The sequence below is a fragment of the Lingula anatina genome, chromosome 2, assembly GCF_051362555.1.
Source record: "Lingula anatina isolate TDL-2025a chromosome 2, LinAna3.0, whole genome shotgun sequence".
NCBI lineage: Eukaryota > Metazoa > Brachiopoda > Lingulata > Lingulida > Lingulidae > Lingula > Lingula anatina.
In genome coordinates, this window is record NC_141768.1 from 4,909,898 (window position 1) to 4,933,339 (window position 23,442).

At 34.5% G+C, this 23,442-nt stretch overlaps 1 protein-coding gene across 10 annotated transcripts in view; it reads left to right on the forward strand.

Moving 5' to 3' along the window:
* Nucleotides 1-23,442, forward strand: part of LOC106159834 (ankyrin-repeat and fibronectin type III domain-containing 1) — an 87,860-nt gene that overhangs the window by 60,472 nt on the left and 3,946 nt on the right. For all 10 annotated transcript variants that reach the window (XM_087004842.1, XM_087004843.1, XM_013536247.3 and 7 more), the window contains 15 exons: nucleotides 1,823-1,944; nucleotides 3,275-3,303; nucleotides 4,332-4,445; nucleotides 4,639-4,781; nucleotides 6,245-6,355; nucleotides 10,710-10,788; nucleotides 12,841-12,944; nucleotides 13,183-13,298; nucleotides 17,791-17,869; nucleotides 19,204-19,317; nucleotides 20,069-20,257; nucleotides 22,151-22,264; nucleotides 22,486-22,591; nucleotides 22,874-23,009; nucleotides 23,287-23,400. In XM_087004842.1, the coding sequence (XP_086860968.1) occupies nucleotides 1,823-1,944; nucleotides 3,275-3,303; nucleotides 4,332-4,445; nucleotides 4,639-4,781; nucleotides 6,245-6,355; nucleotides 10,710-10,788; nucleotides 12,841-12,944; nucleotides 13,183-13,298; nucleotides 17,791-17,869; nucleotides 19,204-19,317; nucleotides 20,069-20,257; nucleotides 22,151-22,264; nucleotides 22,486-22,591; nucleotides 22,874-23,009; nucleotides 23,287-23,400 (1,670 nt within the window). The remainder of the gene's footprint in view (nucleotides 1-1,822; nucleotides 1,945-3,274; nucleotides 3,304-4,331; nucleotides 4,446-4,638; nucleotides 4,782-6,244; nucleotides 6,356-10,709; nucleotides 10,789-12,840; nucleotides 12,945-13,182; nucleotides 13,299-17,790; nucleotides 17,870-19,203; nucleotides 19,318-20,068; nucleotides 20,258-22,150; nucleotides 22,265-22,485; nucleotides 22,592-22,873; nucleotides 23,010-23,286; nucleotides 23,401-23,442) is intronic.

Sequence of the window (23,442 nt, forward strand, 5' to 3'; positions counted from 1 at the left end):
ATAGGTGGAGTATATTTAGTTGTAATTTTTGCACCTGGGGCCACTTACCTTAAAGTGTTTCTTTTCATACTGAAGTAACTTGTAGAGGGTTAAATTTCCCCATTTCTGCCCATGAATTGGGGGGAAAAATAGCCTGATTGTTAGATTATGTAAATGGTATCCAACATTGCTTGTTATGTTACTCTAGAGAGTCTAAATAACCTTTTACAATATTCAGCAAAAATCATTTTTCTCAACCACAATAATTTTTCACTTTTTTGTACTTTGATCTGTTATATTGAATTGAACACAGTTCCCGTAAGACCTGTGTAAGAAGATTAAGCATAATACAACTGTGAAAGATAAATTTACCACAAAATCAATCTCCACTGAACAAAAAAAGAGATTTCAGTAGCATGTTCTTTCAGATTAGGTTCCGCATTTATCTTTTCTTTTAAAAAAAGGTATAAAGTATCTCAGAAAAGCCATTGTTGACGCAGAGCATTATAAGGTGCTTATACCCAGAGTCTTAAAGGAAATTAATTTTTCAGTTGGCAAGTTTTATACTATTGGACTATGGGACGTTTGCATCTGGTAAAAGATAAACAGCTCGTAAAAGATAACTCCATCATTAAAAATCCATCGTAAAAGTTACTCAGTGACTCAGAATGGCTTCTCTTGGAGTTGGGGGGAAAATATGTATTATTAGGAAGTTTTAGTTGTAACTGCACTGACATGATTAAGCGAGAAGTTCTTAAATAAATTTGTGAGTTTATGAAAGATTCAAACAATGAGTCCTTCCCCTCTTTATATGTCGAAATTATTTCAGTTCTGAATTTTTTTTCTATGCTTTCATAAATGTTACCAGTCTGTGTAATGATACATGTATGTCGAGACAACACTTATCATGCAATAGCAACCGTTTTTGTTTGTGATACATAATAAATGCTCACAGTGTTTTGACCTTGAAGAAAACAATTCTGTCAGTAGTCAGAGATGTTTGAATGGAAGGGTTTTCATAAAAGAAGATTGACTGATCCTTGAGTGCAGTAATCATGTTTAGGTGCCGTGACACCTTGTAAAGTATTGGAACATCAGTATTCATGGATTTTTTAATAAAGAAAATTTAGGGAATCAATTATGCTTTTGTTCTGATATGTGATTATCAAATTTAGAGTAAATGGGAATTGCCCCCAACCACCAGGCAGGGGTTTTATTGATATTGTAACGGAAAGTCATCTCTAGATTTTTAACTTAATGCTAGATGTAACATTACATAATTATAAAAGGTAGATGTATATGTATATACATATATCCCCAAGAGCATTCATTGCAATTTCAGTACACAGTACTTTCATGATAATCGCCTATCCAGCACTCAGCCATATATAAGTGCGTGTGGCTCGCTGGATTGTATTGATTGATGACTATTTGATTATACTCATTAGTTAACTGTAACTTTGCATGCCTGTGTTTTTCAGCACTTCATTAGGCTAAAGCTTTTGACAGTTTATAATGAACGTTGTAAAATTAGCAATCTGGAATATTGTTAGATCTACAGTTTTAGAGAAAAAAATTGCATGTTTGAAAGTTGTGAAATACTTATTGGAGCAACATTCCCAAAGAGTAGTTAAGTGTATTTTATGGTGTAACAGTTCAGTTTGCCAAGAGATTTAGAGCTACATGGTGACATCTTGCCAAAGTAATTTTGCCTTTCTTATTAAGTAAATTTACATATTTTTTACATGGTATGATTTAAAAAGTCACTAACAGCATGGTTTTTTTAAGACCATTTTTCTTGTCTTATGAAAGATTTCCATTCCGGGTCTTTTGTATTCCACAGGCTCAGCATGGAAGTTAGATGAAGATGGGGATTCTTCCGACTCTGTAGCGACCAGCACTGAAGACACGGGGAATTTCTCACGGGCACCCTCACAACTTTTCTACACAACACCACCTAAGACAGTAAGTTCATTGAAAATACACTATACATATTTTACATTTTTTTGTCACCACAAATTCCAGAGTTGATATAATATATATCCAAGTAAGCTGGTATCAAGACATTAATATGATACACTTTAACTTGACTACGCATTGGGTTTCAGTGTGCTTATGTTGTAATAGCCTTCTATTAAAATGAACTTACAGACTATCAAATGATAGAATTGCAATTACGTTGCATAATCCATACAGCAGACTAGAGTAAAGAAGTCAAGCTGAGATTGTTCAATTTGTGAAAGAGGTTGATATTTTTCATGATCTGTTTTCTGTCTGTCTCATTTCTAATGTGCGGTTATTAAGGCATTTTCTGCTTGTTAGATTGGAGGCATGTGGCTTCTAATGCAATACATCATAGCTTATGATGGATATGATGGTCACCATATGTAGAGATTTTCATCATTATGATAAAATGATGTTTCCATCCAACTACGGGCATTTATGTCTATTTCATGCTTTGCCAGTTTTGTTTATGTTTTTTTTCACATGTATAAACTTATTTTGTGACCTTAAAATTTCAATATTCTGAACTATGCGGAATATTAAGTTTTGGATTTTTTCATCTTTATTTACAAAATTTACCAACATAAAAAAATTATTAATAGTACACGTAAGAAATATGCTTTTAAATTTAAAAGTCAGTGGGAAATTTGTTTCCAGCTATAACTGCCTCTCCTTATAAAAGCTTTTCAGTTTCATTTTCTTGTGGTTGTGATGATAAAAACAGGGTAGACAGACACTACATTTAGTGTAAAACTTGGGAGACTTGCTGCTATCTCCCTTCATGATTTATTTAGGAGAGGATCATTTCCTCCGCTGTTCACAAGCTGTTTTTGCTCCTGGAAATGACTGTAAGGGAGAAAAGTTAAATGTCATCACATATCATCAAATGAAACTTTTTTTCCTGTGGCTTCCCTAGCCTGGCAAAAGCATTGTTAAGCAGCATGGCTCTGGCACAAGTAAACACAAGTTGCCTCAAATGTTCAGTTCAAAAGGGTTGTGAGTGGATGGATAAAAATTTGAAGTAGATTGATTGATTTGGTGAGATTCCAAACAGAGAAGCAAATCAGAGTGATTGTAACTATTTTCATTATCTTGACTGTCCAAATTGCACTAGCTCATAAATTACTGCATTTGCTTCAGAATTGGCAATTATATGATTTATTTAGAAGTTACTTATGACATGAGTGAATAGGATTGTTTTGGATGTTTTGATTGTAATTGATAAGCACTCAATTGATTTATAAAAAAATTCTGAAAGTGTTTTTTAAGTATTTAAATATGTGTATTTCAGCAAATGGCAGCTATGGTAGGAGATCATAGGTGAGTTTCTTTTCAATTTTATTTCATTTCAGTTTAAACTAATGCTAATTAATGGCCCAGCTGTGGGTGGAAATGCTACCAACTAATTATCTCTAATTATTAATAGTAATTCTTGTAAAATATGGCTCTGTGAAGGGAGGTTTGGAGGGACACCCCACATGGCAGGGACTCGACGGGAAATTGATTTCCGTGTCTTGTGAAATCTTTGAGATCCAAATCCTTGAGTTGAGATTTATAACCTAGAATTGCTGTTATGAACTTTTATAAATATGTGTTTTATTCTAACAATTTTAGTTTTACTTGAGCTCTAGTTGTGCATGGACATTATCAAAAGGTTAAATGCAATGTTTAAATCCTGTGACCTTGATAGAAGTGACGTTTAGCGGATAGGGAATTTAACTGATACCATCCAGACATCATATCAGCTGGATATTTTTTATAATTCTACTCTGCAGGGGACTCTTGCTTAATTGCATCCAGTGTGATCAGCTTAATTATCTGACGTGCCTTCTTAAATAGCCAGTGGGTAATTAACTTTGGTAGCAGTTGAGAAGGGTGTTAGACGTTTAAGCCAACTACAGTAAAAAAAATTACACTTAGGGAGAATCTCCCACAGAGTTGGGTTGATCCAGCTTGTATGATGGTTTTTTTCCGAACACTCCCCTAGGCAGTTACTTCTCCTTTTTCTTCCTGCATCACATTGCTAAACAGAAAATTTGATCCTTTGGTAAATGTACACATACAGTAATATATCTCTTGTACTTACATCTAATGACATAAGGGCAGACGTTAATGTCTGTTATTCATTATTGGTGCCAAAGTGTTGTGTTAAACTGAAAAAAAAATGGTAACTTGTAATACCTCTTAATTGTGCTGACACACCCAAAAACATGTGCATCGCATTTTGCTGCAAGTTAATTGTTGGTTTTGACTCTTTAAAATGCTGAATAGTAGCAAACTTCAGCAGTCTTTAAACCTTGTTGATTTTGACTAAGATAAATGGTTAATTTTTTGCCTCATTTTCCTAGTTGTGGAGATCGGCAAAGCAGCACAAGTCGACTTGGTAGAAAGCTGAGTGAGAGGGAGAAGAGAAAAGATTCCAAAAAGGGGAAAATGCACCAAAGATCCCATAGTGTGGATTAGTAAGCAAATTTTTGTCATAAAATTTTTTCAATGGCCTAATTAATTCAAGTATTGGAGTTTAAGCGAGTTGCTGAATGAAGAAAGTTTAAACATTTTAGTATATTTATTCTTTGGCATTTGCAAGAGATCAATTATTTATTTCTTATCTTTTTTTAAGAATAATTTAATTGGATAAATATTATTTTTTTAAAGTTCAGATGGACAGCTGCCTGAGCCCCAGCCTGTGTTTGTGGACCGTGTTCTCCATGCATCTCCAAGTGCTCCTGGGAAACTAAGCAAGATGGCTGTTAGTGGCTCCATCTCTCCATCTGGTAGATTGGTACGCTCTCTCTCAGGTAAGCCAAGATCAATGAGATTTAATGTCAGATAAAAAGAATGACAGTAAAATTCGTAACACAGGTGGAATGACATCAATTTTTTTCTTTGTTTTGCAGTAAGAGTACGCTTGACACTTGAATATTTTTTGTGTCTTGTATGCTTTATTGCAACCAAATTCCTACCAAAAATAGAACTAGGTTAATGGCACTGGTCTCAAGTTTCATTGTTGGGCTACTTAGCTTGTGTACTGACCATATTACATGGTGTTAAGTGTCTCTAGAATAAGGCCAATAGGACATAAACACTGCAACCCTACAAGGCTAACCTGGCTGTGAGCACAAAAATGTCTTTTTGAAAAAGGTGTAATGTAATATTGACAAAATCTTTCCATTATTTCACTGTAGCAGTTTTTAAATTAAATTTACATCAAGAGGAAATTTGACCCCCCTAGTGGCTTTAATTTGTGAAGTTGAAAGATGGTCACCAGGAAATAATTTAAGAAAAATAAATGGCACATCTTTACATCTGTGCTATATTGTTATCAAGACTCATGTAACTTAATACATTCGTTCATGAAATTCTCTTGAGGGTTATTGTGAGACAAAATTGAAAAATGATTTATATCCGACATATATCTGCCTAATGATAGCAGGAGTAAGATTATCCGTGGAATGGAAATTGGCTTCATTGACGTTGGCATTCACAAAATAGGCGTTTGGTTATAAAATTGAAAAAAAAGAAATCCTCTAATTCTGTCCCTTATTTCTAAAATAGTGACTGTTTATATCTGTAAGCCCCTCTCCCACTGCTTGGTTAAAATGGTTCTACCAATGTGATAAAGGCATTACACAAAGACTTCATTGTTCCACTCTTGATTTGTTCAGTGACTCATGACTTGTCGTCATGTTACAAAGGATTATATTCTAAAGCAATTTGGTATTCATGATATACAAGTCTGTTTTTTTTTTTTAAAGGTATATGCCTTTTTTAACAAGGAGAGAAAAGCTGTGAATGTTTTTTGTCTAGCTGTACGTAACAACTCCTGGCACAGTACAGAAATAAAATTTTAACGTTCTTCTGAGAAACATTTGAACATGCACTTGTCTGATACCTGTTGTGTTCTTGTCGGTTCACATTCAGCATTTGGTTGTGCTGAGAGAATCTTATCTGTCTCTCCTGTCACAATCACTGGATGCTGTTTTCTTTAGCTGCCATAACTTAAACATAGTGTGCCCAATTCTGAAACTCAACTAGTGCTCAATATTTGTGTTTTGATATTTAAATTCAATAGTGGCTTTGATAGTATCATTTCTTTGATCTTTTATTTTCCCTAGGATGAATTTGAAAGTAGCTGGTATGTCATGTGCTGATGCACAGGTATGCATGCATATACAATGACAGTATTCCTGTATATTTGTTAATTTGTTCATTTCTCTGATCCTTGCACATGAATACTTTACAGTACATTTAATATCTTCAGGTACATCTAAACGGAAAGGGAGTGTTGATTCCACAGAAAATGAAGTTGCCAACAAGCCAGAGAGGAAGAAAAGTGATAAGAAGAATAACAATGTTCGATATGATATCAATGGTAAATATTTTTAATTATACCATTTATAATGAGTTTTATAAAGTGTGACCATTTAAATGGAATGTGAAATTATGACTTCTCTGTAAGTAATGATACAGATCTATAGTTAAAGTGCTTGTGTTAAAGCAACATCTCTTGTGCAACTTGAATCTGCTGCTGGTTAATTTTCAGCTTCGTTATCTTATCTCTGCCTCAGATTTGTAAATAAAAAATGGGGTATTGCAGGTAAAGAAAAGTGGTATTTCATGCTTAATTGATTTGATGCATGTTGCAGGAGTCAGAAAAGCTGATTTGTTGGTAAATCCAAAGTTTTTTCAAACCGTTAAGCATTTTCTGAGACAGACCAAACCTGGTACTTAGCATGAAGCGTATATTTAGCTAGATATTTCTAAATTTAGATGCCAGTCTATGCTGGGACTTCTTACTCAATCTGTACATAGTAACTAATATATTTATTGACAGTAGCCTTTGACGGAGACATGTTCTCTTTGCTGGAGAGAATGTAAAAACTACTTTACAGAAAGATATGACATTTTAACATATGTTAAATTGGCAGTTTTGACTGATACATGCATCTCCAAATAGTGCATTAATCATGTATTGCTGCAAGTATAGATATTTACGCAAAAAAGAGCATTTTTCATTATTCAAAAATCTAAAGAGATGCAGTTGTTTTATCATTGTTTGTTTAGAGATTTATCCTGACACGTGCACACATACACATGTTAAGTATGAAAACATGCAAGCAAATGAGAGGGACGGAGAATGTGTTAAAACCACCCAGCAACATTTTCTAGATTTGCAGTGGATACTTTGAATCCACTTCTCTCTTTCCTGTCATTGGCACAGACAGCCAGTGATGGATTGCTTGCCTTTCCTTGCCTTATTATTTCACACCCAATGAAGAGGTGAGGGTAGAAACTCTGAACACCTTTCTCCCCATGCTGGTTCTTCACTATTTCCCCAGCCATAATACACCTTTTAATTGTCCTGGAACCAGTGGGCATATAGTTCAACAATTATCTCTTTGGTGATTTGCCAATATTTTTAAAAAGCTTTCTGAAGAATCTTCATGGCAGAAAATATTTAATTCAAATACAGCAGCTAGATTTAGTTTAATATTATGTGACTTTTCTTAATTTTTATTACCATTATGTAAATATGACCCAATGATATAATGTAGGACTTACATAAACAGGTGCTCAGACTTGTAGAGTGGGTTGAAGAGGAAATGTACTAATAACATGGGCTGGATGATAGTTCATCTGATATGCTCCTTGGAAAGTGAGTTTTAATTAACAGGAAGTATTTAAAGCAACATATGTTTCTGTTGAAAACAGCAAAATTGCAGTTCCTGTTAATAGTTAACAGTCAAAGCACTAGTTTTTAGCCTATTAATATATAAGTTTAAATGTGAAACAATGTTTTGAATTAACGTAAATCTGCAGTCTGTTTTCAATTTTATATTTACTCATCTGGCCATCATTAGAAAAAAAACAAAAATGAAGATTTCAGTTATTTGACTAGGGAAGATAATCCAACACTGAATTTTCATTTTTTTTTTTAATTTTCAAGTGTTATTTATCTCTTATGACGTGATAAACCACAGGTTCACAAGATTTAGAAAATTTGAATTGGCAGCAATAGTGCTTACAACATTGAGGGCATAGTGAAATATTGTGCTGGTGTTTTAGGGTCTTGGCCTCTGTGCCAAAGTTTCTCACTCATTTACTTCATGTAGTATCCTTTTTTCTAAATTATACCATCCATACATCACTTTGCCTGCTCATTAGGCTGCCGTGATATAGTAAATCCCAAACAGTTCAGAGCCAGAAAACCATAACAGTTTTTCATTGTAACATCTATTTCTGTCATACTTTTAGTGGCTTTAACAGTTAATTGCCCACTGAGTGGATGAGTTTTAGGTTGGAGTTACTTGTTTGCCATTTAAAACTTGTATGATCAAACAAAACCCGCTTTCTACCTGTAGGTAAGGGCCCGACAGCTAGCCTGCACGTCTTGTTCTTCTGACGTAGGTATAAGCAGTAGTCTGCACCCAGGCTGTTAACTGGTAATGTCTGGGTCTTAGTTGTGTATTCAGGATGATGTATGCTGAGTAGGATGGGCCTTGTCCAAACTGTTTGTCTCTGCCATACAGATCTCCACAAGCATTTAATTGAACAGTTTTTCCCAGGTGTGAGCTACAGGATAATTTTATGCAGTTTAAAATACAATATATAAAACTGCTACCATGCTGGAGATAAAGAGCAAATTTGAATTGTTTAGGTTGTTGTCTTTTTTCTTGGTGTATTGAGATCAATTATATTTTATGCAAAGGATTTTTTCATAAGTTAATTAAAAAATGATTACTGTTTTTTTTATGTTATAACGAAGATGGCAAATCCAAAATAAAGATGCCCAGTTTGTATTTGTTATTTCAAAAGTAGTCTAACAGGAGAATAGTTTTTTAATTTAATAGTCCAAAACAAATTTGATGCATCATTTCAAGAAGATAACCCAAGTTAATTAAATGATTACTGTTTTTTTTTTTTTAAATATTATAGCGAAGATGGCAAATCCAAAATAAAGATGCCCAGTTTGTATTTGATATTTCAAAAGTAGTCTAACAGGAGAATAATTTTTAAATTTAATAGTCCAAAACAAATTTGATGCATCATTTCAAGAAGATAACCCAGAGCGTATATGAAGACATTAAGGAAATGGCATTGGTGGGTTAAAATGACTGACAGGCACTCTCACCTAGGCTCCACCAAACTCCTTAACCATTCATGTTAAAGAAACATTAAGGAACTGCACACTGTTGCAAGGATGGCATGGAAAGCATCATTTGTAGGTGTGCATTTATAAAGTCTGCCAACTCTGCCTGGGACGCATGATGTACAAAAAGATTGCCAGTTGCCCAAAGACTTTGCTAGTGATTTCACGTGGAGACTGGAGATAGTTTGGAGAGATTGGACTCTTTATATAGAAACAGGGCTGGCCTGTGGTCAGGCTAGAATAGACTGAGTCACACAAGGAAGGTGTTTTGTTTAAATGTTGCAGGAGACAGATAAGGATAGCCACAAATAATGTGACAAGCATGGTTGCACGTAGATAGATTCATTTTTTTTTTATTTTAGCTAATATTTATTTATCTTTATGTAAACTTGGCAAGGGGACATAGCTGTGCTTTTTCTTTTATCATTTACAACTGAAATGGCTACCAGGTCGAGATATTACCAGAAAAAGACAGAAGAGAAAAAATCTCTGCCAGGGTATGAGTTTGGCAGACTGACAGAGGAGAGTAGGACAGAGTTAAAGCATAATTCTCACAGTTTTAATGATTTCTCTTCATTGTCCTCTGCATCAACAGCAAGAACTGTGGTGCTGCCAGAAATTATCATTTCTAGTGAAGCAACTGATAACAAAGATGACCAAGAGCATGCTTCAGGTGGTAACGAGGGTGTTAAGAAGACCAGGAAACCAAAACGATATCAAAGAACTTCGAAAGTGACTTTGACAGACAGGTCGAATACAGACGAAGAAAAACAAACTTCAAATGAAGAAGCAAATGACACGAAGAATACACTGCAACCCAAGCCAAAAACAAGAAAAAAATATCAGAAATCTAAGAGTGACTCTCCTCTTTTTAGTTTAAGTGGTTTGTCACAAATGGCTGCTTCTACCATGAAATTATGCAAAGCCATGGTCGAACATGTGCAGCCAGACTCTGGTGAGAAAATCAAAGAAGTTAAAAAACAAAAGAGATATTATAAAAAGTCTGTGAGTGACACTCCAGTTTTTAGAAAACACAAAGACGAATTGGGGTCAGAGACTGACAGTGCAATTTCTTTCAGACTAGATGTTGACTTAGCTTCTACTTCACTTCATAGGTGCTCTGTTTCTGCATCAGATATACGTTCAGTTATGTCCACAACTAGCTCTTTGGACAGTTCTGAGGGAAGTTTTGAAGAACCTGTTTGGGCATTGGGCTATAGTGATACAGAGAGCGAAACATCGGAAGTGTTTCTGCTATGTTCAGACACTCCAAACTTATCGGCATCATTTGAATCTTTACCCAATCTTGAAATAGAATCTAAAGAATCTCTCAAACATACCAAAAGATACAGGAAATCTTCAAGCGATAATTTGAAGCCTGTGCCAAGAGTTGAAAATTTGAAAACAACTGATGAGAGACTGACTGAAGGCAAGAAGAAGTACCGGAGGTCTTCCAGCGACAAGCCTGCTTTAGGGCGCCGGCTTTTGCATCAGCTTTCTCTGGAAGGAAAACCAAGAAACACTCGTAAAACTTGGCCTATCTTGCAAGAAAATAATAAACGTTTTAACATTACAGATCTCTTTGATGCTGTGGAGCACCAAGACATGGACCTTGCTAAATTGATATTAGAGGCAGAAGATTTAGACGTTAATAGGTGAGTTTTGTTTCTCTGCTTTATTTGTTTTGCATCTCTCTCTCTCTCTCTCTGAAATTAATTATTATGTAAAAATCTAGAAAAGGTTTATTTTAATGGATTTTCTATAATTCTAATTATGTAAGAGTACAATTATGAATTTTTTAATGTTCTAAAAATGATTGAGTGCGTGATAAGAAAAAAATTAACTGAAGTACTTAAGAAAACCTTTTGGACGTTGAAGTTTTGCTTCCCTGGATTAGGAATGTTAGTGATATGTGCTGATGGTCTGAAGGGCATGAAATTTGAATGAAAAAAGGATTTGATTGATAGTCTTACAAAATAGATTCAGCAGTTTTTTTGTTTTTTTTTTTCAATAAAAATGGGCACAAATTTAGGTATATTTTTAAAAGGTAACTTTCATCTGAGATTTTCAGGTAAAGGCATTTGTTTAACAAGTGCCACTGAAAAAAAAAAAAAAACTAACAAAAAAATTAGTGTAATGGTTATCCTATCTTTTATCTGTTTTTTAACCTCAGTGGAATGCTTTGGTTTGTGAAACATGGTAAAACTACACTTTAAGACACCTTCCAGTTGAAACTTTCTGTCAAGGATGCTCAGAATCAACAAGGCCTGGTTGATATGCACCTGTCATTGATCAAACTAGTGTTAATTCCAGATGATGCAAATCGTTCAAATCCACACGACCTTAAACTCATACATTACTATTCCTGCAGTGTCAAAAATAAAGCAGGTTTACAATTCAGAAGTATGGGATATCTTTCTAATTAGGTATGGCTCATTTATGGGCCATTTTTTCGAGGGGGGGGGGAGCTGAAGAATGAAGAATGCTAAATTGATTTTTCCAGAATTCTTGGAATTTAATCTACCTGCTTGGATGATGATACTTTTACCATTTACTTCTTGAAATGAACTGCCTTGCTCATTTCCACTCTCATTTCCTTCACGGTATATCTTTACACTTTTCATAGATTTTATATTGTTTTTCTTTTAAAAATAAAGCCATAGTATTATCCCTTCTTTTCAAGGATTTTTTTTTTTTTTTTTTTTTGCTTCATAGGGTTAAGAATATGTGCATTTCTTCAGTATAAATAACTTTTGATAAAATCGTATTTAGAATTTGCATGAGAAGTGTAATTTGAACTAGTTGAATCCAAAGAACTATCTGGGGTAAGCATTAAGAAATGGCTTACACCATGCACACTCACTCATCGTGTCTGCTTTATAGAAGGAGAAAAGATATTGAGGTGATTCAAGGGCACCAAAACCACCAGATGCATTAATTTTGATTTCTTTCTGAAAAACATGGGGCAAATGGGAGGAAACAAGTTGTACAGACATGTTTATTTGAATACTCCTGACCAGTGTTTGCTTGAACTTAACTAATGGAGCAGAGTCTCTTAGCAATGGGCTATTGCACTGATTAAGTCCTTTCCACTTTTATGAAGATGTATGAAATACATGATGTACCTGAATGGTTTCTGTGGAGGTCCATTTCTGGTCCAGTTGTGATGGCGTAACATGGGACATATTATCTGAGCAGAACCTTTATGAACTTTATTAACAATATATTGGGGGTCTTTTTAACAGCACCTAACTCACATTGTTTAAGATGGCAATGGGTAGGACAGGAGGAAGATCAGATTGGCTTCTTTTGGTTAGAAATTTCATCACTTGGTCTGGTACAATTTAAGTTAAGCTATTACACTTCGCTCCAAATGCAAACTAAGATAGGTACATTCAGTTTTTTTTCTAAATAGATATTTTGATGACAAAAAGATCAAGTGACACATTGCATCTTATCTTTTGTTTTTATAATTTTAACTCTATAAAAACACATACACCTCATTTTAACAAAAAGAGGATGAGAAATGAAAAATTTAAAAGAGCATGCAGGGAAAATGTCAGATCCCACTGTTCCAAAGGCTTGGTTAAAAAAGTGATCCCTTCCATTTCAGAACATTCTATATTGGATCTATATTTATAGTATGAAAAAATATGCTTAATCACCACTGAAGCCAGCTAATGTTTTTCTTACACACTATATTTTAGTATGAATGAAGAAGAATTGACACCACTAGATGTCGCTGTGATGACCAATCATGTGCCAATGGCCAAGATGCTACTAACTCTTGGTGCCAAAGAAAACCCAAAATGTAAGTGTGTTTTATCATTATATAAGATTTTTTGTTACTTTTTAGATTGGTGTATGTATTTTTTAAACATTTTATCCAATTTATTTATACTTATTGGTAACAGTTTTATTTTCCTTAATGTTAATGAAAGCACTTGATTTATTCCAAATTAAAAGATTTCTTATTCTTTTTCTTTGTGTTTGATATAGGTGAAAATAAAATAATGCTAAGCTATATTTTTTCTCATCTTTTTTTGTAGTTTTACAAGAAAACCGTTCCCTCCAGCTAAACACGTTGATGAATGACACTTACAAGAAGGTGGTGGATCTGACCAGTATGGTGGTGAACAGTGGGGGGAACATTGGGTCTGGGAAGGTAAAAAAAAAAGTAGTGGTAGTTTTTGATAATCATGCTTAAAACACGACCCACTTTGCACAATAACTAAAACTTTATTTGATGAAGATTAAGATTTCTTTTTTGATACTTCAGACCGTTATCCCCTGATACCACAGATAAATGTTTGGAAAAAGAAATTTATGATTTTGTAATGAGATGTACTAGGTATGAAATTCTGAGATTCTACAGAAAATTTCTAAAATATATCCCCCTTTAAAAACAAAAGAATACAAAACAAAATGCAATATAGTACAATGCATTGTAATGGAGTACAGTACAGTACAATACAATACAATACAATATGGCTGTCTTCCAAACAGTATTTAGATCTCATATTTTAATCTCATCTAGTTCAAAAATATTTTTTTCAAATCAAAATACCATATTAATACTAAAGGATTCTGTAAAGTTGAGGCAATGAGCTAAGACACCTTACAAGTTATATCCTTATAATTGGTAGTTTATTTTGAACAAACAAGTTCTCTAAATTGTATTAGCCTATGTGTTTTTAAGTATCCGGTTGAATCTTTTGGTGAGGTGTTTAGAGGCACTTAGTCTTCTCTGTAGCAAACAAGCTTAAAGGGCAAGCAGAGGATGAAATCTTCCACATATCACTACCACCATGGATGGTTTATTGGATGTTCTGTCAAACACAAAAGATCTTTACTGTGAAGCTCTTTCTTCATTGGTGAATTTTGTGGTCAAATTAGAAACATTTAGCAATAATAATAATATCATGTAAAATTAATATTAGGCCTGTAGCCAGCAATTTCAAAAGGGGGGTTCTTTTTTTCTGAAAAAGTGGACCCTTTACCATGACACTTTTGTGTACCTAGATAAGATTTTATCCAGAGGGGACCCCCCCACCCCCACGTTTTATTGGTGTCCCTAGAGGTCCATTTCAATCCAACCCTTATGTAGTCTGGCCATCAGAAGAACATTTCTATTCTTTGGTTTCAGTTACTCTAACTATACATAAGCATTCAATGACATAAAGCCTTACAACTAATTATGTATATAAATTATAAAAGTTAAAAGTGGCAGCTTTGGGTGGAGCTGCCTTAATGGTCAGAAGACATCAATTACAAAATTGTCTCTCACCTGGGGGAAATTCCACACAGGAAGTTTAATCTTTTGTGTCCAGGTGTTAAGAGACAAATGTTAAATGACAAATGACATTAGGGCCATTAACTTAGTAGTAGAAAGTCCAGTTCTTTACACGTGTGAAAGGACAGATTAAGAAAGATGTAAGAATTAATTGATATCCTGTGTATAAGTGGATGATAGCCGCCTTCATCCTACTGGAGTGTAGGACTGTTGAAATTCTAGCGAAAAATGTTTAAAACGTGTAGGTGAACAATTCTGACATTTGTGCAGTTCAATAGCCAGCGACAATGACATTAACAATGCAGTGATAGAATGAAAAGTGACTCATGTTGACTGCTGGTGTACAGACACTAATGATATTGAACAAGAATGAGATCAGCTCCCTTCTGTCTCTTTTATTTTTTCAAGTGGCAAAAACAATGTACAAAAAGACCCATTTTGAAAAGGTAATAACTTGGTGCAAGGTTTGTGACCAGATATTGTTCAAAAATCCAAGGAATTGACTAATATTCAGGTAAGAAAACTGCCAAAGTTTTTGTTTTGATTTTCAAGAATTTAGCTGATTCAAAATATTAATCACATGATTATGCAAATTGTGTAGTTTATGTAAGTTGTTGAATTTTGACGCAAATAAAAGTGGGAATGAAGGAAACGTAGGAAAATAATAATTAAAATATTCAGTGCATTTTGTTTTGACACCAGGAACTACCAATTAAAAAAAGCAGGTGATAAATTTGTGATCAAATTTTCATTAGATTTCCTTTTGTTGTACATTGCTGTGCGTAATCTCACTTTAAACACAGGATGGCAAATATGAATGATGTCTGAATGCTCTTGTTGCCTGAATCTGAGTATGAACGACAGGCAAATCCTAGTTGGATAAAGACTAATGATATGTAAGGAGTTTGTTTGAAAAGACCCAATGAAGCCCACATTGATCCCTTAGTCCAAGTTTGATGTGGTATTGGTTCAGTGGAATGGGGCAACACACCCTTTGTGTTCTACCTTCAGTGTTGACTCAAATGACGCGAGGTAACTATCAAAAGAATACCTACACACACAATTAGTCTTACTCAGCTTTGACCGTAATTTTACCTGTTGGCAAGTTCTGGGTAGAAGAGTAGGAGACATGGGATTCAGAGGGAGACATGTACACAGTGTGTGCCTCACTGCTTTAATAAAATGACTACTGACAAAGGTGTGGAAAATAGTGAGTATATAAATAGGTTGCGAGTAAAGATAAATATTTTTCAGTCAGGGTCAGGGAAACAGAGTATACACACATGGAGAGAGAGGGAGACCAAATTTAGAGAAAAGGCCATTTGTTGTAAACTTTGTTTTGATTGAAATATGGAAACCATGAGAATATTGAGGCACTGGGAAAAATTTTGATACAGTGATCAAGACTGAGATCAACTGTAAGACTATGTCCAGTAAAAAGATCACTTGGAAAAACCTTAAACAGTCTCCAAAATATCTAGGTAGAGAGGAGAGGACACATTCATTGGTAAGAATGATGACTGGAGTTTGAAGAACGAGGTACCTGTAAAGCTTCCTGTTTATAAATGGCACAGGTGTAGGTCTACAGAGTGTGAGTCCTGGAAGATGTGATTGTATAGGGGCCGGGGGAAATGAAAAATTGCGGAAATGGGTCTTGTTTTTATGTGTTAAGGAGCTGTTTTAGTTCACTGGTTATGTGGGATTTAACGTCATCCAATAGATCATTAAGGCGCCCATGCCCACTTCCCTGCATTGGGAATGCTGGACTGCTTAGAGGGAGCTCTACCAAAAGACAAACTTTTTAAGTCCAAGCATTGGCTGGAAATACACTTTTAAGTAGCATATTAGAAATTATTTTTAATTTTCAGTATTTACTCTTGTATAACCATTATGTTAACCAGATGATGAGATATTATGAGTTTGCAAGTACAATGGAAATTAAGCAATAGCGATTTTTATGTCAATAATCTACTAATTCCAATACGGGGATGTGTTACAAACCATTTCACATGCTTATGATTCAGAAGATGAAATTACTGATGATTTATTAGATACAAATAACAAAAGCATCAGCCCAATAATTGGGTAAAGTATTGCGTCCTCATGTTTTTGTACTAGTATGATGCATTTGTGTTTATGAAATCACAGGAAGAGGCAATTGACGTTTGTATATCCAACATGTTTTCTTTTTCTTGGAAGATATTATAGATACCCTGATAAAATTATCATTCCCATCGGCATAAATAGTTATGTAATGATTCATGCACACACACACGCATTAAAAAAACAGGGTGTGAGAAACAACTCTCTAATTGTTATAAAGCAAACAATGGTTGACATAGTTTTTAAAATTCCATGGTGCAGTGATTGTACTGTATAGCATTATCACTCAATAAATTATAGAAAAAAATTATCAGGAAATGAATATTTGATAATAAGTAATATTCCCATAGATAAAACAATTTTATTGTCATTCAACTGGTACAATTAGGCTTTCTATAGTGAAAAATGAGGCTTGACACAAAATTTACTTTTCCTAGAATGTAACATGTGTACCAGCTGGTGTGTTAGGGCAGAGAGATGAAGATTGAATGGTCAGGCACCAGTGCTGGTCAAAAAGATGTGGTCATTTTTCATTGGTGTTCTCAGTTGCACTCTCTGGTGTGCTTCACTAGTTGCTTGCTTTCAAATGAAAAAACAATTCAAAACAGGAGAAGCCAGAATTGCCATTTCTTAATTTTCATTAAAGATGATGATTGATTTAAAATACTGTGAAACTGAACTCCCTTGTTTCTCATCCATTACATGTATAAAACAGCCAGACCAATCGCAAAAATTAGTAGACATATTGATTTCTAATTACTCTTGCTTTTGTCTAATTATTCATTGAATTGGGGATTTAAAATTACTTCAGATTTCTTGGAATTTTTTGCTGTTCTGGCTTGGACCTCAAAATCTGGGGTATAATATAATTTTGGTCTTTCCTAGAAAGTGCTAGCGCTGCAGATGAAACTCGCTATTTCCTTCTGGTAACTTTTGAGTAGTTCTGTCCCACATGTGCTTTCTTTAGCATTGACAACATGATTAAGATTTGGCACTGCTAGTGGATTTTATATTAAAATCTTCTGACAAACACCTTTTTTATGTTATTAAAACGGATTTTATTGATTTCCACCATTTACTAAAACGTGGCTGTTGAAACTTGTTTACTTCATTTTAAAAACTTTCAATCAATTTTTTATTTCCTCAAATTAAGCAGCATCCCTTGATTCTCAGTGTTTGGGATTTTACAAAAGAAAGTGGAAAAATATGAATATTTTGTAGCATGTGATTAAACTTTATTGAATTTCTTATTTCCTCACAGGATTATGATCGGGAATTAAGCCACTGGGAGTTCCGCCATAGGCTCTTGAAAAGAATGAAAGCTGGCTATGAGCATGCAAGTAAGTATTGTTTCCATCTACACTTTGCACAAATAAAACAAAAACCATATATGGACATTGTCCAAAGTGGCCTTTAACAGCTCTAAAAGCTGTGTCTGCCTTTTTTGAAGCTTGAATAAAAATAAATCATTCACGTATGCAATATTTTTACTGATATTTTTACTTTCATATAGCCCATGGCTAGCTAGTAAGGTTCTTGTCTCCATGGATTATATAAATTGAGGCTTCTGAAATGCACAATGGTTATATTAACCTTTGTATGTTTGGAATTTGATAATGTATAAAAATGAGTAACACAAGACATGCTAAATATTAGATCAGAAATACATCTTGAAGTGGTTTTCTTCTTCCATTCCATCAAGTTTGCACAGCTCTGAATACAAACAGAGGATTTACTCTGAAAAGATTGTTGAAAACTTGAGAAACCAACTGGAACTCAAAGAAATGATGTAACATGTTTTTAGGTTATATTTGTCCAAGAATCAAAACTACTCACTATCCCTGGCATAAACCAGAATGGTTAGAAAGTGAATGGCTTGCTTGTTTAGATAAAAAGTGATCAGCCGAACCTTTGGCTATAGAAAAATTTATAGCCATGAGTCATTTGGTGCAGTGGTTTCTTCAAGTAGGTTTTAATATATGGCTAGAGCTTGTCTGAGTAAACAAATCCAGAAGAAAAAACTGCAATGTATACCTATTTTTAGTTTTTAAATGTTTTGAAAAACTGAAAAACATTAGAATCCAAAAATAGATTGACCAAGACTCAAATTGAAAAGTTGTTTACAAAAATCTTTAGAGACTTAGTATTGATTGATGTTTTTTTTTTCCTTCGTCTTTAGAGAACATTTTTTCTCAGTTTTAATCAATCAGTTTTGCTGGTGCAGTTTTTGTCATATCCATTGATTTACTATTGGTTCAGCTCTAACAGCCGTTATAAGTATTAATGCAAGCTTAGTCACTCACCAGTTTACAACGGCTTCCTGGAAGTTCAGTTGGGATGTGTCAAGCCAGTAGTTAACTGACAGGCATATAAAAATAGCTTCATGAAAGAGGGAAATTGGATAGTCTTGATTACTATGAGAGCTGAAGAACAACAGCTTTATAAGACTGAAAGACTTTGGTAGAACAGTTTTATCTCGATTATCTAGTCTAGAAGGAAGCCACTTCAACTTTATCAGTACCAGGATTAGATGTTCAAACAAATATGTTACTACAGGAATCGCTGTGTGAGCTCTGTAAACTTTCTACCAAGATTTTGATGAACATTTCTGCCTCAGATGAGGTATCGATATATGATGATGATGATGGTATCAACTGTCCACCTCCTTCTCCAGGGGTGCCCGATGCTCCAGCCAGTGCCAGACTCAGTGTGGCCAGTGCAGAATCCTTGACCGTTAGGTTTGATGAGCCTGACCAGCACAATGGCGCTGTGGTCACCAGATATAAAGGTAAGGCTGCTTATTAAGTTAAAAATTTTTGTATTTGTTACTTTTTGCTTTAAGTTACAGATTTATGTTTGGAATCAGAGTTATTAGAATTAAATTGTTTGTAACAAAATTCCTGATTTTTATTGATGTAGCATCAAAGCAGATGCATCTTATTAAATACCGTTGGTCTAGGCTGAATACTATTATATTTGCATTTTATCTGAAGGGTCAATGCATAAAAAGTTGTTTTTTTTTAATTTTCAAAAGAAAAATCTAGAGACAGAATTTTTGAAACATTACTTTGGAAGAGAGATCCACAGCTTAAATATCTTTTCCAAAAGAACATTGATTTTGTGTTCTTTTGTTTTCACTTATCACTGTTAAACTTTGGTCAGCAACAAGTTTACAATTTAAATTTTTTTTCTACAGAAATATGTATTTTTGTTCATGTAAAGTAAATTTTTTTTATATGTAAACATTAAATTATAGTCAGTAGTGAGCATTGTTTTAACTTTTTCCATTCTTTTGGAGGAAAAGTGCCAAATACAAGTAATAAATCAGGTAAACATACTCGAGAACTTATTGAGTACCAAGGAGACAGATGGGAGAGTACGGATGTCCCTGACAACTTTGATATAGTGGGTTTGAACAGGGCATGGTGGCCAAAGAAGTGGAACATACAACATCTGTCATAGGTCCATCACATATTTTATATCCTCTATCCATCACAACAAACAAATATAGTATCAAACTTTATCCAATTCGTTTTCAGTTGAGTGGAGCTGTTTTGAGACATTCAGCCCCTTGGCGGGAGAAGCAATTTTAGAAGATGTCCGCCATCTTGAGTATGACATCCCGGGCCTGACGCAAGGCAATGTGTATTATGTCCAGGTTACAGCATGGAATATCAAGGGATGGGGCCCTCCTACACCCACCAGCCCTCCATATGCTATACCTTCTAGTAAGTTATACATTCTTATCAGTTTTGGAATCTGACCGTTTTAAAATGTCCCTAAGCTTTGTCATAAGAGATGGATTGTTACAGGCATATTGAGGTCTATTGACTACAGTTCTGAAACAAAAAATCTTAAAAGAACTGAGTTTTTGGTTTTTTTTTTTTTTAATATTATTTGTTTTTGCTATTTTCTATCAAACCATTAGTATTTGATGGGTGATTTTATCTCTCATTTTCTCTTTTACATACCATAGTGTTTTGGTATCATCATCTAGCTAGCAGGTATCAAAATTAGACTTCCACTTGATTTCATAAAAGCTGTAAAAATCGTCTAATATATGTGGTATATGATAACTGAGAAATGTGACACACCTTGTTACACCTGTAGTGTATCATTAACATTTATTTACTCATCCACTTAATGTAATGAATCAGATACAACATCAGCTTTCCTGACTTAAACATACCAATACGTCACTCCACATGCTTTTGATATGATATCAGAAATAGCCCAGCTAAGTGGTCTAAAATATTCATGACATGATATATGACTAAAAACATGTATTTAAGGAACCCTCAGATTTCAAGTAGTATACACCTGGCATCATCATTTCTATGTCTTCTCCCAGACTGGTTATGAGCTGAAATCACTTTGAGGTCTGTAACTGTGGGGGGCAGAGACACCTGACTGCACCTCAGACTTATAAATCCCTTAATTGTGAACTAACCTGGTATTTAATGACGCGTTTCATTTGGGATCTGATTGCATTTAGCAAGATTCCCCTCGGAGTTGGATTGATCTACATAAAACAATAGTTTCTTTGGGAATGAACCCGTAGACTGACTGATATAACACTAATCATAAATATTATGTATGTATTTGATTAATGTTTAAGTAGTGCACACCATCATACTTGTCTCAGAAAGGCATAAAAGTATCTTGAAAAGTTGCTTCGTGTTTTGGTAAAAATTATTGAGAGTGTGATGGATGGGCACTCGTAATAAAAAAATATGCACATCAAAAAGACATCAAATAAATAGGCAGAAATTAAAATAAACATGACATCTATTTTCCAGTGTGGATAAGATAAAGTGAGAGAGACAGCGCAGTTGAAGTAGCTATTGTTTCTTATGGCTTCCCCTTTCTGTTGAAATGCAGTTCCAGATAAACTGACAAGCTTAGAGCAGTAATGGCACTGATCTCTCCTAGTAGAAAATTGAAATTGATAGTAAATAGTCACCACGAGGAAGAGCAACCCCAAATAATTGATTTTTCCAGTAAATCTCCCACTTAACAGATGTCCCTTCATGACAGTGAGGTTTGAATTAGAAGAGGGTTCTGGGTTTGATGTAGTAAATTATCTGTCTGTCTGGGTGCCTTATGGACATTTCCAAGAATCGCGGGTCATTGGTGCTATAATTGAGGGTGGGCTGGTCACTAGCTTGAAGGTCATCTTTGGAAAAAGCACCTTCAGGGAATTAAAGTATTAATGGGAATCATTGGAGGAAAACATAAATGAATAGTATTTCTCTTTTGTTAATCAGAAAGACACTTACACCTGTGTGTGGAAAATATATCAGGTTACACTTTAGCATGCACCACAAATCACACACACATACACACACACACACACACACACACACACACACAGTGCTATCTGCTGCCTCCTTTTTTCACAGAATTTAATCAAATTAAAACACCTATCTGGTCATCCATCTAAACTCAGAACATTTTCTAAGGGTCATCACTACAGATACTTTTTTACCACCCCAACTTAAAAGAAATTGATATTGCAGTTTTTTTACAGGTATTCACCTCTCTCTGTTTATTTGTTTATTTATTTATTTGTTTACTTTAAAATCGGAGTTATCAATAAAGTAGAAATCATTCTTCTTTAGGCTGGCGCGAGGTGAGCGGAGTGAAACCCAGAAATGAGGGCAAACTTCAACTGCTGGATGATCTGTTCTCTCAAGTCCGTGCATCCCGACCAGCTGATGCCTCGGAAATAAAAGGTGAGGTTTCAAGACCTGCTGATTAATCTTTGAAATATGTAACGGTATTAAGTGTCTTAATATTAGTTAATTTATATAACTGCAAAAGTTATTAGTGTATATTTGTCAATAGTCTTGGAATTTGTTGATGCTCTTAAGATTGTTTTTAGTGATATTTGTTTGGTGAATTTTAAAATTGCTTGATTGATTGATTGATGGATTGATTGCTTTTATGCTTTCAGACAATCAGCCAACAGGCTCACCAAGTTATCAAAGAAAAAATACAGTGAGAAAAAGCATTAAAAACTTGTTTACCTCAGCACCTAAATTCCAGAAAAATTTAAAAAGGTATGTATGGTTCAGCTTTGTATACGGAATTAAAGTTGACATTTAACAAACTCTTGAGATTCACGTCAATAAGTCTGTTAAATCAATTAGATGTTAAAATGAAAACCAGCAGGAAAAATCTGAGAAGCACTGTTCGTAATGGTTGATTTTTACAGCACACTTCAGGAAAATTCATTGCTGCAGTTCTCGTTTTACCTGCAGGGTAGTTAAGCAGGTCTTTAGGTCATTTCTGCATCAGGTTCTATCAGTTCCGGACCTTGAGCTGTTTTACTATCTTTTCAGGGGAGTTTATCTAGCAAGTTTAGTTTATAATGAAGACAAAATTTTAGTCACAAATGAAGATCATTTACCAATTGTGGAGGTGGACGAGAACTTCTCCAGTGCCAGCCTTCACTCTGACTTTCACTGGATGATGAAGGTACATGAATCGCTAGTTTTTTTTTTTTTTTTCAAAAGTTTTTTCTCCTATTTTGTTATCAGAGATGGGAGTCAGTTTAGTACATTTTAGTGATTTATCTGTTTTTTTTCTCCTTAAAACAATTCGAAGAATTTTAACAGACGTAAAGACAGACACAGATATGTCTTTCTCAGTATTTAATCCAGAGGAAATTGAATTAGGAAGAGAAAATTGAGGTGGACATGAGACCACCTACCTAAAGTAATTTGAAAATTAAATAAATATGTGTCACTTTCAGATTGCATGCACATGGGAAGATGTGAAGTCTCTTCGTCAAGACATAGAAAAAATCTCCAGTTCGTCTTTGGTCCATTTCCGTAGCAAGTTGTTGCAGGCTGCGGCACAGTTGCAGGTAGGTGGAAATAATTAGATAAATGTCCCTACACCCATTAAG